The sequence below is a fragment of the Zootoca vivipara genome, chromosome 11, assembly GCF_965207765.1.
Source record: "Zootoca vivipara chromosome 11, rZooViv2.hap1.1, whole genome shotgun sequence".
Lineage (NCBI taxonomy): Eukaryota > Metazoa > Chordata > Lepidosauria > Squamata > Lacertidae > Zootoca > Zootoca vivipara.
Genome location: NC_142594.1, coordinates 8,509,872 through 8,528,378, shown reverse-complemented (window position 1 = coordinate 8,528,378; position 18,507 = coordinate 8,509,872). Strand labels below are relative to the sequence as shown.

General features: G+C 40.6%; 1 protein-coding gene across 45 annotated transcripts in view; it reads right to left on the bottom strand.

Annotated features, from left to right (window-relative positions):
* LRRFIP2 (LRR binding FLII interacting protein 2) overlaps nt 1-18,507 on the bottom strand; it is an 81,502-nt gene that overhangs the window by 33,064 nt on the left and 29,931 nt on the right. For 18 of the 45 annotated variants that reach the window (XM_088653807.1, XM_088653809.1, XM_088653820.1 and 15 more), the window contains exons 2-8: nt 8,553-8,701; nt 8,193-8,279; nt 6,297-6,347; nt 3,014-3,067; nt 2,865-2,909; nt 2,232-2,300; nt 1,060-1,122 (exon numbers count right to left, since the gene is read on the bottom strand). In XM_088653807.1, the coding sequence (XP_088509933.1) occupies nt 1,060-1,122; nt 2,232-2,300; nt 2,865-2,909; nt 3,014-3,067; nt 6,297-6,347; nt 8,193-8,279; nt 8,553-8,642 (459 nt within the window). In that variant the 5' untranslated portion in view covers nt 8,643-8,701. Of the gene's footprint in view, nt 1-1,059; nt 1,123-2,231; nt 2,301-2,864; nt 2,910-3,013; nt 3,068-6,296; nt 6,348-8,192; nt 8,280-8,552; nt 8,702-18,507 lie in introns of those variants that run through there. The other 27 variants (XM_088653834.1, XM_088653835.1, XM_035128803.3 and 24 more) reach the window with 10 other exon arrangements.

Below are 18,507 nucleotides of genomic sequence, written 5' to 3'. Positions count from 1 at the left end.
TTTAAATAGCCAAAGGCCTTGGGAAAAGAGGAATGTTTTTGCTTTACACCTAAAGGTATGTAATAAAGGGACCAGGAGAGCCTCCCTGAGAAGAGCATTCCATAAACAGGAAGCCATTGCAGAAAAGGCCCATTTTTGTGTTGCCCGTCCTCTGGACCTTTCGTGATGATGATCACACTAAACCATGGTTTAGTACAATGCATGAATGTGGGCAGAAAGTACTGAGAACATCATTTAATTAGAATGAAAGTAGAACTACTTATTGCAAGGTTCTTATAAGACTAAATAGCAACTTATGCCTGCTTCATGAGAAGCCAAGCTTTATAATCAGTGACCATCCATAAAACAAGTTGTCCTAAAAGTCTACAAACTTGTTTGTCCTAAAAGTCCACAAACATAAGTGTTCTCAAACTTTGTACAAATGTTTTCTTAGAAATCCAGACATTTAAACTGTGTTGCAATAATTCATTTAAGTGGTTTCATATGTCTACTTCAATTCAAATATCCAACCTTATATAGGCTGTTCCTCAATGAAATCTGAAGCACTCATTACTGGGAGGCTTAACAGATTCCTGTGCCCACTGAGAACAGATACAGAACTAGAAACAAAACTTTTTCATGAGGGTCAATAATTCAAAACATTTCAGAAAAACCTCAAACAGAAAAAATCCAAGTGGAGAGAAGTTAGCTTAGTACAGGCATCCCCAAAGTGCGGCCCTCCAGATGTTTTGGCCTACAACTCCCATGATCCCTAGCTAACAGGACCAGTGGTCAGGGATGGTGGGAATTGTAGTCCAAAACATCTGGATGGCCAAAGTTTGGGGATGCCTGGCTTAGTAGGTAAACTTCTTTACCATTCCCGATGTCAACCACCCTGTTGCTTCAGGCTTTTCATGCTTCCATTGCATAATGCTGGAAGAGTCTGCACAGTAAGCAAGATCTCTTTTTAACATAGATGAAGTACCTTATACAACCAATATACCAAATATGTGGGGGAATAATGTATAGAGAAACCATGAAGAGGTAAAATTATAGCAATCCCTAATTGAAAACACTAACCAAAAGATCTTTATTAGAGCTAGAAGACTTCTTCCCACCATAAGAGTCTCCATGAGCATGGCTCTGTTGAGTAAAGATTTAGAAAGTTACCATCAAAGGAGCAGTAGTATCCACAGAAACAATTCTAAACCACCCATGTGATAGTTCAAAAACAATGTAAAATGAAACTTTATTAACCACTGATCTATCCAATGAGAAAAAAAGAAAAGGAAATTAAACAAAATGGTCTGGCAGAAACAGCACATAGATTAGACTTGTACTCTGCAACATACTGAATTTACTTATTTTACCATTTTTGCATTGCTCAGAACTTTGCTTTGACATGCATTTATATGATTCAGCACAGGGTGTAAACACAGAAATCACAGATGACATTAGTTTTCATTCTTTTTAATGATATGCAGAAAGCCATTGGCAGAAGTGATACAAGTTTGAACACAAACGCAAGAGCTGAAACAAAAGAACCTCTCACAAATACAAACCATTAAGCATAATTAAAATTAGTATGCAGAGATAAAGATGTGTTCCTATTTCTATTATCCTTCACACACTGCTATTTGACAGATGTTCTATACATAATGCAATCTGCAATAGGCCTCCAAAAATGTGATGAAATTTAGACAAAAATGTGTGGTTTCGTGTAACACTGGCTTTAAGCTAGTGGAAGTGCTACTACTTGCAAAGGGCTCTCTAGTAGAAGAATTGCAAAAATGGGGTGTCTTGCCCTGTACAAATGGAAGTGTTTCAGCTAGCCTAAAGCCATCTCACGTTTTTGTCTCTCATTTCTCTTCTCCCGCCCAGGGCTCACGTAAATGCTCAAGTTAAATGTCTTGAACTTCTAAGACCAAATATTTTATTAAAATTGAAATATTGAGGGGGGTCCTCCAACATTGTACTAGAGTTTTCCTTTCTCTGCTCCCCTCCCCTCTGTAGTTCCCAGCAACCTCTTCATGTCATCTGGAAGGTTGGGATCCTCTGAAAGTGATTGGGGTGGGGTGGGGCTTCAGGGGGAGACAAGGCGGGGGGAGATTTGTTTGTGACAGCAGAAGTCTGCTGCACAAGTGACTGGCAGTGGCAACAATCAGATAACACCCTTTGCCACCAGTATTCATCATCAGTATGCACAAAGTGCTATGTGAACAAACCACAGCATGCTCATCAATACTACGCACCACAAGATCTCTTCGCCTGGAAGTACTTGCTCTGCTCCTGTGTGACCCAGTGGCATCCAAGGAGGTGCTCTTAAGAACCAAATTGTAAAAGACAAGTATGTGTGCAGTTTTCTTTCCTTAGCTATTGATAACTTAGTCATTTAACATTGACTATATTAATTTTCAATTGACAAAAGGGAAACATTTGTTCAACTTTGACATTCAGGTTCTAACCCTTAGAATACTAGCATTCAATGTTCTTCTGACCAGAGGATTCAGTTTCTGTTCCCATCCAGAGTTACAAATCTACATAGGGATACAGACCCAATGTTGAGTTTATGATGGCAGCCCAGGTAAGCACCAATGCAGATATAACACTTCACCACATTTAAAGCAAGTTACCTTGATTGAAGAATCCACCGAAATCAATGGGCTTAAGTTAGTCGTGACTAACTCAAGTCCTTCCATTTCAATGGGCCTACTCAGACTATGATTTAGTAAGATACCACCAGCTTTCTTTGCAGCTTTAAAATATTCTGTATCAATTCCATAAAAATTAAAATTTTGGTTGAAATGAGAAATCAAAGAAACAATCTGCATGAGCATAACAGAATGCTTTATGAACTTGATCTAAGGCAAAATAGGAGTACTAACCCTGTGGCTACCAGTAGTTCGAGTGGACACCAAGTCACCAGCACCCTAATTACAAAATTAAATAAAAAATGAAGTGCTACATTTAAAAATGAACAAAAATGAAAAAAGAAAGGAAGGAAGAAAAACAGATCTGATAGGTTAGTACAAACCAGGTATGACCGCCGGCTGGACCTGTGTGAATCCCTAGCCTTCTCTGAATCTTCCTAAGAAAGGAAACACCAGATGATGCTACTTAAGAAAAGGAGGAAAAGAAAGAAGACCAAAAACAACACAGCTAAAAAAAATTCACAAAAATTACCCAGAAACAACAGAAAGTACTGATTTACTGTTCACATCAGACACCCATTCTTCCTAATTTTCAATGTGTTATTAGTTCACTTAAATATCTCAGATTACTCAATAAATTACGGTAACAAAACAGTTATCATTAGGGTTGCAACCAGTTTTTTTTTAATACGAAAACCAAGCATGTAAATATTTATGAAGCAAAATGTTTAATTTGTTTATAGATGGTGTACATGTAAGTCACAGCAGGCATCTTGGAAGAGGTATTCTTATAAGACAGAGCTTTCCAAACTGTGTGCCGTGACATGTTAGTGCGTCGGCAGCAGTGTGTAGGTGTGTTGCACAAACGCTCTCCGCATTCCTCCCAGGGCTGGAAAGAAGGGGTTATTTTAACCTTCAGTTTGCTAGTAAAATTGAATTACTGTGTCATGAAATGATGCATGAAATGAAGTGTGTCACCAACATAAAAAGTTTGGAAAGTTCTGTTCTAAGAGAATGGAAATATTATTTAAGATTATGTTTGCCATTTGTGTAAGCACCAGTTTTAATATTTTTTAAATAAAGGTTTGTTGTCCAATTCTCAATCCCATTTTTACCCATTTAAACACCAATTAATCCAACTGATTTATCCATAAAACGATTTGATCCATCTTGCATGATAGTCTTAATTGCTGGTTTGCAATAGTCACCTATGCAACTAGAAAAGGTGAACATATACTTTGGACATTTGGCAGTCTGCAGTTAACCAGGAGATGGGCCTCCATATGTTGTTGGATTCACTCTTCCAAACCAACACAGTCAATGGTTGTGACTATAGTTCAAAAACATCTGGGACACTCACCATCCCTTCAGTAAGCCATTGCAAGTACTCCGCCATTTCCCTTAGAGAAATAGCTGAAGACTGCTTTTTGCACAATAATGTGTTTATTTTTTACATTTTTATCTGGCTAATTCTCCAAAGATATTAGGGTAGTGTCCATGGTTCTCCATCCTTTCACCTCCCACCCTCCCCCTTTATCATCAACCCATTGTGATATAGGTTGCATTGACATACAGTGACTCGCTTAAGGTCACCTGGTGAGTGAGAATTTGAACCTGGGTCTCCACAGTCCTGGTTAGTGTTAACTATTGCAGCATACTTCCTCCAAATTATTACATATAATTATATAATACATGCATCAACAAGATTGTATGGTTGTTCAACAGCAATAAAAGCAAAATTCCCAATCACAGCAACAACATTGTTCAATTCAAAACCCTACAAATATCATAATGTGCCAAAAACAGATTTCTATAGTACTATAACCACAGAAGGAACACCACAAGACACATTCTATCAATGGATTAGTTTTTAAAAACCCTCTTACAGGTTATAGGGGAAATTAGACTTTTTAAAAAATTAAGCCTCTAAATTGTGTCAGTGTGTATGCTTATACAGATATATACCAGCTTTCCCCCATAATAGCACAATGAAACAAGTGTCTTCCTAGTGCACTTATTACATGATAATGGTAGCAGTTCTGAACTTAATATCACTTAGCCTTTATAAAGACTTTCTCTTTCAGATTAATACTTAAATAGCTTCTGTAGCTATCTATGCACTACAGTGGTACCTCGCAAGATGAAATTAATTCGTTCCACGAGTCGTTTCGTGTTGCAATAATTTCTTCTTGCAAAGCGCGGTTTCCCATAGGAATGCATTGAAATTTAATTCATGCGTTCCTATGGGGGGAAAAGAAGTGCCCCCCCCCAAGGAGTCGACTCACCCGCCACGGCCAGAAGTCTTCAAGGCTCTGGGGAGGGGGAAGCAGGAGGAGGGCCAGGGGTCTCCTCCTGCTGCAGCCTCTCCTCCTTCAGGCGCTGACGCTGTTCCAAGGGCCGCCTGGCGAGGGCCGCCTGGCGAGCCCTGCTGCTACTCCTGCCAGATCCCGCCAGCCCACTGGGGAGGAGCCGCGGATCCTGCCAGCCCACCGGGAAGGAGCCGCGGAGGCCGGCATGGCCGCCGAGGAGGGCAAGGCCGGAGCCGCAGAGGCCGCCATGAGCGCCGTGCCACCGCAGGAGGCAGAAGTGGCGGCCGTGGACGTCACTGGCGGAGTCCTAAAGGTAAGCGGCAGCAGCTTCCCTTTCCGTCACAAGGCTGCTTCGTCTTGCGAAGCACAGCCATAGATGGTTTCGTTTTGCGAGTCGTCCAAAAAATTGCAAAACGCTTTCATTTTGCGATTTTTTCGTTGCGCCAGGCGTTCGTCTTGCGGGGTACCACTGTACTTTATTTTGGGACACAGGAACAGCCAAAAATGTTTGTATGAATTACATATTTGCAAACACTTTTGTCCAGTGAAGAGCAACAAGTATTACTGACAGATATCTGCCATCTACATGGAGAAAACATCTTACAATTCAACATGGTACAATTTGGAAAACAATATGAATTGAGAGTGAAAGTAAGGGGAAAGCTTGTCTATGCCCAAACTTGCTCAGGAGAGTTCCCAACCCCCAACAAAGACTGTTTAGGGTGCAGGACACTGAGTGCAGGACACAGAGAATCTTTTTGCAGAAGAGGTCTTTGGCCTGCACAATCTTTGGATCTAGCCCATAATATCCAGAAAAATGGATTTTGTATTTCAGGTACTGAGAAAATGTGTTTTTCCAAAAAAATATCATTCATTCTAAGTTTAACTCAGTTGGTAGAACATGAGACTCTTAATCTCAGGGATGTGATTTTGAGCCCCATGTTAGGCAAAAAGATTCCTGCATTGCAGAGGCTTGAACTAGTTGACCTTCGTGGTCCCTTCCAGCTCTACAATTCTATAATTCTACTTATTGATACATTTTGGGAAGAATCCTCAAATGAAGAAAGGCCAAGGAAATGTTGGGACCTCATTGTCTTTTTAATTCATATAAAATGGACAGTGTTATTAGTGATATGAAATTATTTCCCTTAGGTTTCCATTTATTCAGTACTGGAATGATAAAAATAACTAAGGACACAACCAAGCCAAAGTTAAATATTTGTAAATCCCACAGTTGGGAGACACGTCATTTTGATACTCGAATTTCACACACTGTACAAAATATTAGTAAATAAACACATCAATCATGTTAGTTTTCCAAGTGCAAAATACCACACAACAGGCAATCCTGGCCTACCATCCACCTTTGGATATGTCCCCATTTTCTATCATAAGAACGTCGAGAAAGCTACAAAAAGGTAAAGAACATCTTATTTCTTCGCAAGAATAAACATTTCCAAAAAGAAAATTTGCGCATTACATATATTTTATTTTGTTTCTACCATAACTGTTTATTTTATTTATATTTTGGATTTTAAAAAATACCTGTTTTTTGCATTTGTCTTTTACTGACAATGTTATGTCCCCCCCCCTTTTTATAGAATGCTTACAGGTTCTACTTACAATCAAGCAGAACAGAATACAGTGGTACCTCTAGTTGCGGACTCTAGTTGCTGTTCGCAACCCGAAAATCCGCAACATGAAGCGAATGCAACTAGAGGTATGACTGTAGAATAGAACAGAATAGAGCTTAAAACCACCAAAGAAGCCCTTAATCAGGGCCTAACTTTTATTTTACGTTCGTTTTTGCATAGATTCTTTATCTAAATGTGATGGTAGAATTGTCACTATTTTCACCCAAAATTGTTTAAAATCACCAATGTAATTAATTATATCGTAATCAATTATCTAAAGAAACACTGCCTATACTTCACATGTTTCTTCACTCAAGTTCTGAAAGCTCATTACACAAAAGTATTTGCAACCGAGGACTCTGTTGCCTTTTTGGTGTCCTCTTCCAACAAGTGTTATAAGTACAGTAGAGACTTTTCTCTATAAATCACATGAGATTTACTGAACAGTATATTTTGCAATAAAAGTTCCCTTTGAAATCATTTACGTTAAGTTTTTAAGTTGAAGACAGTCAAAATGTTTAGGGACAATATTTATTAAAGCTTTTTGCTTGTGTGCAGATTCCCCCATTTTGCCAAATTATAACTGAAATTAAAACTGTTCACTATCCGTTATTCATCCAGAGTCACTTTCATTCACTAAGAATACATTCTGCAATTTATCTGAAGAAATCTGGCCTCACTTCAAGCACATGCCATGATACAGTGCTGAATACAGAAATATAAAAATATTTTAAAATCATCTGAGGCAGGAACAAATATAGACAATTGTAGAAGTTAGCCAAACCAAACCAAAAACAAAAATTGCAGTTGATGGCCACATTCCCTTTTCCCTGGAAAACTGGCAAATGTAAGTTAAGCTGCATGGCTGATAATGCAACATACATGTTTTATTCTTAAATGTAAAGATTCTGAAACCTAAAGCAGAACTCTTTAATTTCCCACAGTACAATGAAGTCAGAAATATGGTTGTATGATGAAAACCTGGCCAAAATAAAGTAATGCCTCTGCCTGAATTTTGCTGATTCCATATGCCCACTGCAGTACTGTATCACACCCAAGCCTACGAAATGGGGGAAGAGGAGCCTGAACAGTCATCTGCTCATGGAAAATTTGGATTCAAAGCAGCTTGACTTTGCCACTTTTCTTGCTATTCTGCAACAGCATAACTCCCAAGAACTTAAGAGACTCAACATTGTTTCAGTTTTGACAGAAACACCATCATATTTTTAAAGCTGATCTTAGAGGCTTGTTGCAAGTCTGGTTTATGTGTTAAGTTTTCCAACTCCTAGGCATTAGTTGTCAATATTCCTAGTCCATCGAAAACATTTCCAAGTAGTACTCAAGACACCAAATTTCATGTTCACTGGCCATTCAGTCTGACACATATACAACATCTTATGTTTTCCTTTATAAGTGCAACACAACCTTAATATTCAAGCTGAGCTTGAGGTCTGAATGATGTTCTACCAACTGAAAAGAAAATCACCCCAGCTTTCAGAGTGATGCTCATGATGTCTAACAATGTCAAAGTAAGGGATTACTTAATGTTATTTACTCTGATACACTGTTCTTAATTTAAGATTACCATAATTTTGTTCTATATTTAATTGCTCCATTACCTCTTTCTGTTGTCGTTCCAATTCTCTCATGCGTATATCCCTTGCTTCCGCTCGTGCTGCACGTTTGGCTGCAAGCCGTGCTTCTGCCTGTTAAATTGAAAGAAATTTCATTTAAAAATGAAGTAGTCAAATTTGATTCAATAATACTTTTATTAAATGTGAGCAGACTACATTTTAAGTGACTAATGGTCAAATATATCATTTTCAAAATAATATACAGTACTTGGTGATACAGAACTGCAAACACAGTTTAAGAAATAACTTTACAAGAATGAATGTAAGGTGCACCTACTAAGCAAAATGTGAATGTGTGAATTCTTGTTTTCAAGATGCTTACAGTAAGATAGTAGTTTTACTAACCTCTCTAGCAATATGACCCAAAGCTTCATCTTCTGCAGAAAACCTATCTTTCACAGGAGTTCTTTTCCTTCCTGATCCAGGAGTTCCCATGATTAAATATGCTCTCAGTAATTTTCTTGCAAGATTTGGTTAGATCCAAGTGCTCAGATCTGAAATAAAGTGAAAATATTATCAGGATCAATGTTTAAAATACATACATATTTTCATACCTTGAAATTAGTTGCCAATAATTAGTTTATTCTGCTTATTGGTAGTAATCATGGAAAAATGAAAAAATCACCACAATGTTTCACGATCTTATTTTCATGACAAGATTTATGAATGGATTGGCTGCATTCACTTTGCAATAATTAGGAAATGAAGAAAAATCAAGATATATATGGGGTGTTGGGGGGGGGGGGGAACAAGACTGATACACTTGGACAAGTCTCTTCTTCACTAGCAGACACTCAATATTTTACTTATCTAGCCCATGCCATTTCTCTGCCTGACTCAATTCCTCCTCCATAAATATTTTCTTATTTTTTTAACTTATTAATTGCAATTTTCTGCCTTTTTACTTCGATGTCCGAGACTGATTAAATGTTGTCACATATAAACTGTCCTAAATCACACTGAATTAAAAATAAAATAAAATCCTTCCAGTAGCACCTTAGAGACCAACTAAGTTTGTCATAGGTATGAGCTTTCGTGTGCATGCACACTTCACTGAAACAGAAGTCACCAGACCCTATGTATAGTCAGAGGGTGGGGAGGGGTATTACTCAGAAGGGTGGTGGGAATGGGTGATTGGCTGATAGGAGTGGTAAACCTGTAGATGACTGTTAACGACTGTTAATGACTGCAATTGGTCTTGCAGGAAAAAGCAAGGGGGTAGGTGCTAAAGAAAGCTTTATCATGTATAATGAGATAAGAATCCAGTGTCCTTATTCAGACCAGGTCTGTCCATGGTTTTAAGCTTGATAATGAGTTGCAATTCAGCAACTTCTCTTTCCAGTCTGTTTCTGAAATTTTTCTGTTTTTTTTAAATTTATATTTAAATTTATATTTTTATTTTTGTTTTGACTGCGTCAGACCCACACAGCTATCTACCTGTAACTCACACTGAATTCAATATTTATTTCAAGTCTGCAAGCCTAATACCAGAAAGTACATGAGATGGACAACTAACATTTGCCATGTTCCAAAGAAAGCAAACAAATAGCAACATGGAAATTTCTCTGAAACAACTGTATTTTAGGACCAACATCTATGTGTTATGCTCAGATAATGTTCAATGATTAAAATTACCATTACTTTTTAATTAAGCTGTAGCAGAAATTAAATAAAGCTCAACAATATTCTGTACTAAAATGATCTAGAGTTCACTGGGAAACAACAAAACTAAAAATGTTTTGTTTTGGAAGCACACCTATTGATACAAGGGGGCATACCTACTGATGGAAGAAAAGCATTACTAGTCTTGACATCAGAACCAATACTTCCAATATATGACACATACAGGGCAGTATCCTTTCTTCCACCATATTCTTCCATCCCCCTCATGAATACCCTGCTCCAAATGAACACTTTTGTCCCACTGCTACACTCTCCTGCTTAACTGCAGGAGCGCATTTCTAATTTTAAAGTATTAAATCAATCATTAACAATTAAATAATTAATAGACACTTATTACATTTATATGCCTCCTTTATCTTCCAAGGATCTCAAGGTGGTTACATGGTTCTCCTCCTTCCCATTTCATCCTCACACAACCCTGTGAGGCAGGTTAGCCTAAGAAATGGTGACTGGTCCAAGTCATTCAGTGAGCTTCACGTGAGTGGGGAAACCTAGTCTCTCGGGTCCTGGTCTAACACTCTATTAAACCACACTAATAATAATAATAATTTATTATTTATACCCTGCCCATCTGGCTGGGTTTCCCCAGCCACTCTGGGCGGCTTCCAACAGACATTAAAATACAATAATCTATTAAACATTAAAAGCTTCCCTAAACAGGGCTGCCTTCAGATGTCTCCTAAAAGTCTGGTAGTTGTTTATCTCTTTGACACCTGGTGGGAGGGCGTTCCACAGGGTGGGTGTCACTACTGAGAAGGCCCTCTGCCTGGTTCCCTGTAGCTTGGCTTCTCGTAGTGAGGGAACTGCCAGAAGGCTCTCGGCGCTGGACCTCAGTGTCCGGGCAGAACAATGGGGTGGAGGCGCTCCTTCAGGTATACTGGACCGAGGCCGTTTAGGGCTTTAAAGGTCAGCACCTATACTTTGAATTGTGCTTGGAAACATAGTACTGGGAGCCAATGTAGGTCTTTCAAGGCCGGTGTTATGTGGTCTCGGTGGCTGCTCCCAGTCACTAGTCTAGCCGCCACATCCTGGATTAATTGCAGTTTCCAGGTCACCTTCAAAGGTAGCCCCACGTAAAGCGCATTGAAGTAGTCCAAGCGGGAGATAACCAGAGCATGCACCACTCTGGCAAGACAGTCTGCGGGCATCTAGGGTCTCAGCCTACTTATCAGATGGAGCTGGTAAACAGCTGCCCTGGACACAGAATTGACCTGCGCCTCCATGGACAGCTGTGAGTCCAAAATGACTTCCAGGCTGCGCACCTGGTCCTTCAGGGGCACAGTTACCCCAGGAGTCCTCCACACCTGCCCGCCTCCTATCCCCCAAGAACAGTACTTCTGTCTAGTCAGGATTCAACCTCAATCTGTTAGCCACCATCCGTCCTCCAACCGCCTCCAGGCACTCACACAGGACCTTCACCGCCTTCACTGGTTCTGATTTGAAAGAGAGGTAGAGCTGGGTATCATCCGCATACTGATGAACACCCAGCCCAAACCCCCTGATGATCTCTCCCAGTGGCTGCATGTAGATGTTAAAAAGCATGGGGGAGAGGACAGAACCCTGAGGCACCCCACAGGTGAGAGCCCAGGGGTCTGAACACTCATCCCCCACCACCACTTTCTGAACATGGCCCAGGAGAAAGGAGCGGAACCACTGTATAACAGTGCCCTCAGCTCCCAACCCCTCTAGGCGGTCCAGAAGGATGTTATGGTCGATGGTGTCAAAAGCCGCTGAGAGATCCAGCAGGACTAGAAAACAGCTCTCACCTTTGTCCCTAGCCCGCCAGAGATCATCAACCAGTGCGACCAAGGCAGTTTCAGTCCCATGATGAGGCCTGAATCCAGACTGGAAGGGATCCAAATGGTCCGCTTCTTCCAGGCGTGCCTGGAGTTGTTCAGCAACCACTTACTGCCTTAGAAGGCAGTAAGTTACACAGAGCTTATTGAGAAATGCTTAAAAAGATATTTTCAGTCAAATTTCAGAAGATATTAAAGGCAGCTCCTAGTGAATTAGGCTGCAATCCTAATCCCATTTACCTGGGAATAAGCCTCATCTTCAAGGATAGACCCACATACAGCATGCTGTAGTAATCTGGGAAATTACCAGTGAATTGGTTACTGAAACCAAGCTAACCTGGTTGAAAGATGGCTGTAGGTGGCAAAGGCTGGCACTACTTGAGCCACCAGTGGCAGGTTAGACTCAAGGAACACCACTCAGAATACACACCTGCTCCTTCAAGAGGAGTGCTATTCTATCCAGAACAGGCCACCTCCCTAATTCCCAGACATTAGAAACTAAAGACACACAGCTTCAGTTTCCTGGCCCTCACCCAGCCCAGTCCAGCATTTGCACAGCCACTCCTGATTCAGATGAATAGAGAGACCGAGCTGGGTATCATTTGCATATTGGCTGACACTTACTCCAGATGACATCCCCTCAGTCACTACATACAGATGTTAAATGGTATAGGAGACAATGTATTGAGGACAGGTGGTCGGTTTTCTTAGCCATGGCACACATAATCACTAAAAGACTGACGAACTACATATTCCACAACAGCATCTGACAAAGTCTGTATTTCTAGCATGCAATAACAACAATTTTTTTATTATTTATATGGGTTGCCCTAGCCGCGGTGGGCGGCTCTGGGTTGCCCTAGCCACGCTGGGCGGCTCCCAGCAAAATATTACTTGAAGATAAAATCAAATATCTAGGTTGCCACTTCTTCCACCTTTAATACCGCTATGACCCACAGTCATTACTGAAGTCTTAGCTGTATGAGATCATAACACAAATGCTATCTCATAGCACAAAACAATTGTTTTATCAACTTCTTCAGAGACAAAGCATCTATTATTTGTGGGAAGGGAAAGATGAGAATGAAAGATGAGAATGAAAGTAAGAGATCAACAGCAGTCAAACTATGATTTGCATGAAATACCAGGATCAAACTCTGCAAGCTCATGCAAAATGTATCTTAACCCAAAGGGTTTCCAGCTTTTTGAGTCCATGGCTCCCTTAACTAACTAAATTCTTTCTGCGGCACCCCTGTGGGGCTCAGGAGCCCAGTTATGTCACCCCTTGTCAGTAAAGCCGGCAGCCTCTCACCCCTGTTTGAACACCCTCCCTTGTGGAGTGTTCCCTCAGCCTTCTATCTGCTCCCCTCTCCTTGGGAGTCCTCTGGGCAGCCACAACTGCCACCCCTGATCTCTGAGCTGCCCCACCCACCCCAGAGAGATTCCTCCTCACACTGCCCCACAAAGGCGTGGGAAACCCCCCTTGCCCAGCTCGAGACACCATTCACCTGAGGAGCTTGTAGCCAGGGCTGCTGCAACAAACAGCTGTGCAAGCCTTTGGGAGGCAGAGATGAGATAATGCATCAGAGGGAGGGAAGAAAAGAGGGACAGAAGACAGTGCTGCCCATAGCACCCCAGGGTACCATGGCACGCTGGTTGGAAACAACTGTCTTAACCATTCAGATACTGAGGCAAATTATGCTGTCTCAAACTAGGATTAAGCAGCAGGACATCACTACTTGCAAGAGACGGGAGTGTGTAAGCCCAAGGCTCGTTCACATCTGAACACATGGCTTCTACAAATTAGCACACAAATTAAATATATCAACTCAGTTTCATTTTTTTCTCAACTTCAACTTCCAAAAATGCTGGCTTTGTGAAGATCTTGTAACCACCCAAAGGCAGAGAGCAAAGGATATATCACTCTCAACCTCATCTAGTACCATCTGCTCTGATGCCTGAGCCTGTGCCAACAGAATGTGTATCAAGTGCATACAACACATTGAAGTATATTGGTTAAGAATGTACTATAAATATACAAGACATAACTTTGCTTTTTTTTAAAGGCACATATGGTCTTTAAAATCCACCTAGACAGGAATAAAGTGATATAGTACGTGCAGCTTCTCCTTCAAAGAAGCTTGGGACCAAATTATGTTACCATACAGCTACACGTAACACTGATTCAACACAATCTTGTCCTTTGAAATGTTTCCTCTGCCAAAGGGCCAGAACTGAACCAATGTTGCGTGCCACTATAAATGCAGTTTGGGCTTTAAACAGCATAACCACAATATGAGGATTTCAATGTTAGAAACAGTTTTTAAAATAAATTACAACAACAGGAATAGGGTTGGTCCTAAAAATATGCCTCCTGAGTGTCAAATGTCAGGGTAAAGAGATGCATCTTCAGCATATGGTGCTAGTCACACCTCTGCGGGAAGGGAAATTCCACAACATAGGATCTGCTACAAAGAATGAAGATGCTGGAACTTCAAAAAGCCCTCTACTCATTATCTAAATACCTGAGGGGGTCTTTACAGAAGGTGGCCTTTTAGGTATTTGAGGCCTAAGTGGTTTAGGGCTGTAAACACTAATGTGAGCACCTTAAACCAGGCCCAACTCACTTGCAATGACTGATTTCTATGTAAGATCATGAGATCAGCTGCCTTTGGACCTCCCTCAACTGTCACCTATCTGCTGACTGTTATAAAAACTAGCCTGCTTTGTTCCTTCTTCCCCCTTTCCTCACCTATCATGTATTTTAGATTATAAACTGAGAGCTAGGACTGTCTTACTGCTGATCTTGTAAGTCACGCTGGAAACCTTTTTTTGAATAAAGACTGGGGCAGAAAATAAAAAGGTAAAAGAAAAAAACAGGCACTACCCAGAATAGACGCAGGTGGAGCTATGGTCTAAACCACAGAGCCTAGGGCTTGCTGATCGGAAGGTCGGTGGTTCGAATCCCTGCGATGGGGTGAGCTCCCATTGTTCGGTCCCTACTCCTGCCAACCTAGCAGTTCGAAAGCATGTCAAGGTGCAAGTAGATAAATAGGTACCACCAGAAGTTTGCCAGAAGTGGCTTAGTCATGTTGGCCACATGACCCGGAAGCTGTCTGCAGACAAACGCCGGCTCCCTCGGCCAGTAAAGCGAGATGAGCGCCGCAACCCCAGAGTCAACCGCAACTGGTCAGGGGTCATTTTCCCTACCCAGAATAGTATCAGCCAGCAGGGAACAGCCACTCAGCTCCCTTAAAAAAAAAAAAGATATACCGGTATAATATCTGAGTCCTCAGGCAGATGGCTTTAGGGAAGAAAAGTGTAACTAAAAACAGATTTTCACAGCAGTGAGATATATCAACAAGTGAGTCAGACCACAAGTCCATCTAGTCAAGAGGGGGGAAGCTTTTCCAACCAAAGAATCACATTCCATCAGAGATAACCTTTTAGGGGCTGCATGCCAGGGGTGGGTTGTGCTAGAGGCAAAAGCAGATGAGACAATTAATGTGGCCCATTTTTTATAGGCTACATTCCAGCCACACAAAAGCAGTTTCTACATCACCACCCCAATCTCTCCAATCCCCAAGCTTTATCACAATTCAAGAACACATTCCAGTCAGGCAAACACACTCAAGGAGGGCATGTAATGGGACTGGTGAGAGTTGTAGGGAGGAATCGCACAGGCCATATAGAGGTGGGCTGCACCTATCCCCAATACAGCTCAATATTATCTGCTCTGTTTAGCAATGTCTCTCCAAATCCTGGTATTTCCCAGCCCTGGTACTTTTTAAGAGGAGATGACAGGAGCTGTACTTGAGGCGTTAAGTTTGCAGTGTATACTGTCTAAGAATGCTGCAAAATGATGTTTGGAAATTCAGAAAGGTTACTGAATAATTTAAAAAAATCTGATTTTTGGCTGATTAACATTCCATGGCTTTTAAAATGTATTTCTGGGAAGGTTACTGATTTGCTTTTTTTAAAATGTATTTTGTATTTTCATTTTATATTCTTCTGATGTGAACCACCCTGAGATCTTTGGATGAAGAGTGGTATACAAATTTAAATTAAGTAATTGATGATGATGATGATGATGATGATGGAAAGAAAAAGAAAAATACAAAAAGCACTTCTGTATTGATACCAATATTATATAAATAGGCTATAAACTTGTTGTTGCCTATATCTGGTTTCGCCTGCCTCCAATGTTTCCCTCTCTGCCAGAATGGATGAATGCTGAGATGTTTGTGAAACATCTAGTGTCTCTAAATTAGAATGTTGATGTAACTTACATAAGGGAAAGATCAATAGATATGGATATAGCTTTAGAGTAAGTATTTCCACTGCTGTAGCATTTTCATTCTTGTAACATTTATTTCCTTTCTTGGTGCAATGTAATGAGCTGTTAATTACTTTTAAACTCCTAGAAGTGGAATAGCTAAACCTTTTTGGCCTTAAGACCACACTGATGGTTGACCAACTCTCTAAAGACTGCATGGGCATGTTCAGAATGATCAATGCACACTTCCCATCCCACACTCACATACATAGACAGGTAGGTACACATTCATAGTGCAGTAACAGACAGAGAAAAGAGCATTTTCCCCCTTTCCATCACAACACTGAACTAAGAGAGGAACTTCTCTTTCCTCCACATACCTTGTAAAGGAGTGCCTTCTCCCCCTGGTGCAGTGTCACTGCAACAAGGGCTTCGAGCTCAGAAAATAGGAAGCTAAGCTCCAAAGGATTCTTGCAACAGCACAGCACCAGAGGGAGAAAAAGCTCCTTTGCAAGGCAGATTGAAGCAGAAGCACCCAATTCTTTTGAGGGCTGGCAGCCCCACTGTATATCACAGTGAAATAGGAGCAGAAAGGGGCACAGAGTTGAAGGAAGAAGGGAACAAAAGCAAAGTCCTCACAATACTTGAGAAAAGGGGAGAAAATTCAATGGCACTTCAAGGGGAGAAGGCATAGGCTAATTAAGCCTGAAAAGGCAATGGGACAGAATGAATGTTATGTACTGTACTATACCAATTTTACTAACCAGTCAAATCTTTGGTTAGTTACAAATGATTACAGAAAGTGTTGCACCACATCTCTTCTTCTACCCAATTGAACAAAGTTTGATTGGCAGATAGTTTGGGGGGGCAGAGAAGAGTGGGATAGACTCCTCATCCCCTGTGAATCCCAATTATGAACAATATGGCTAGTTGGCAAATGAATGACCATGAGCTCAATGGCTAGTGCTCCAGGCTGCCTTTTCACCAGGCCAAGGTCTAGGCCAGCTGCAATTCTCCCACCCCAAGGACACAATCTAAAGCAGGCATGTCCAAAGTCCGTTTCGGGAGCCTAATCCGGCCTGCCAGTCGATTTAATCTGGTCCCCCTGGCAGTATATGTCCTGGGGTAAAATCCTTAAAAAATCTCAACAACTTTGGAGTAAAATTATAAAGCTCAACAACTTCAATCCTAAAATAAGCTCAACAACTATGGTCGGCCCTCACGTGTTCACTTCATCAAATCTGGCCCTCTTTGAAAAAAGTTTGGATACCCCTGATCTAAAGTCACTGTAGATCTAAAGTCACTGTACAGTGGTGCCTCGCTAGACGAATTTAATTTGTTCCATGGGTCTTTTCTTATAACAAAAAAATTAATCTAGCGAATCCCATAGGAATGCATTGAATTTTTTTTGGAATTTTTTTGCCCATAGGAACACATTAATTGAATTTCAATGCATTCCTATGGGAAACCGCGATTCGCTAGACGAAAACGAATTCGTCTAGCGAGGCAACCTCCGCTAGAAAAAACCTTTCGTTAAGCGAAAATTTCGTTAAGCAGGGCATTCGTTAAGCGAGGCACCACTGTAGTACTTATAGTAATGGAAGGTAGTCTCTACATTATTAGAGGTCAGGTCTCTATATTCTATTCCAGCCTTCCAGCTGCAGGGCTGTAAGTTTTAATTCTAAACTTTCACTAGGCCTTTTAACTCTCTCCTGCAGTATCTATGAAGGCCATTAATAATACAACTTTAAAGCTCCAACATTTCTAGCTATTGGTCTTACATGCCACTGACACAATGCAAGCTTTAACCAAGTTCTCAACTGGGTCACTGCTGTTGCACCCGGCTCTCTGCCCACTCTGCCTAACATTAAAAAGGCATGCAGGTAGAGATGAGAAATAATAATAAGTGCACAGCCAGATGAACTTTCATCCAAGTGCCAAAAGTCAGGGGTGTGAGAAGGGATTAAATAGCCACAATGGCCCAATGAGAACTGGTGAACTGGCTGCCCCAAAGCAATATTTTGTGCCATAGGAATGGAATCAGCAACTGAATTGTCTTTTATAAGATAACTTTGGCATCCTTCTATGTAATAAGATGGGTTAGAAATCTTATAGTTCCATTTTTTAAAACTCTAAAGGTTCGGCATTTTAACTTGTATTATGTGGCTATTTTGTCACTTATTTGAAGTGACAAAATAGCCACATAATACAAGTTAAAATGTCAAACCTTTAGAGTTTGGCAGAAAAACTTAAGTTTTATGCCTCCTGATTATTAGTATTTTTTTTTTACCATGTAACAAAAATGAACATATACTCTTCCTCATCTTGCATTCTGTGGTACATTAAATGAATATTCTCAAAGTCTAGCCATAGTCCACCATTAGAGACATTGCTTTTCATTCTATAACTTACTGAAATATTTTTAAATAACCATAGCACCAATATTAATTTATTGGGCTTCTCCCTGAATCATAGGCCTGTAACAGTAGCATAGCATCCTGTTACTTTGTATACACTAACTAGAGAAAAAGTCATAATGAAAATC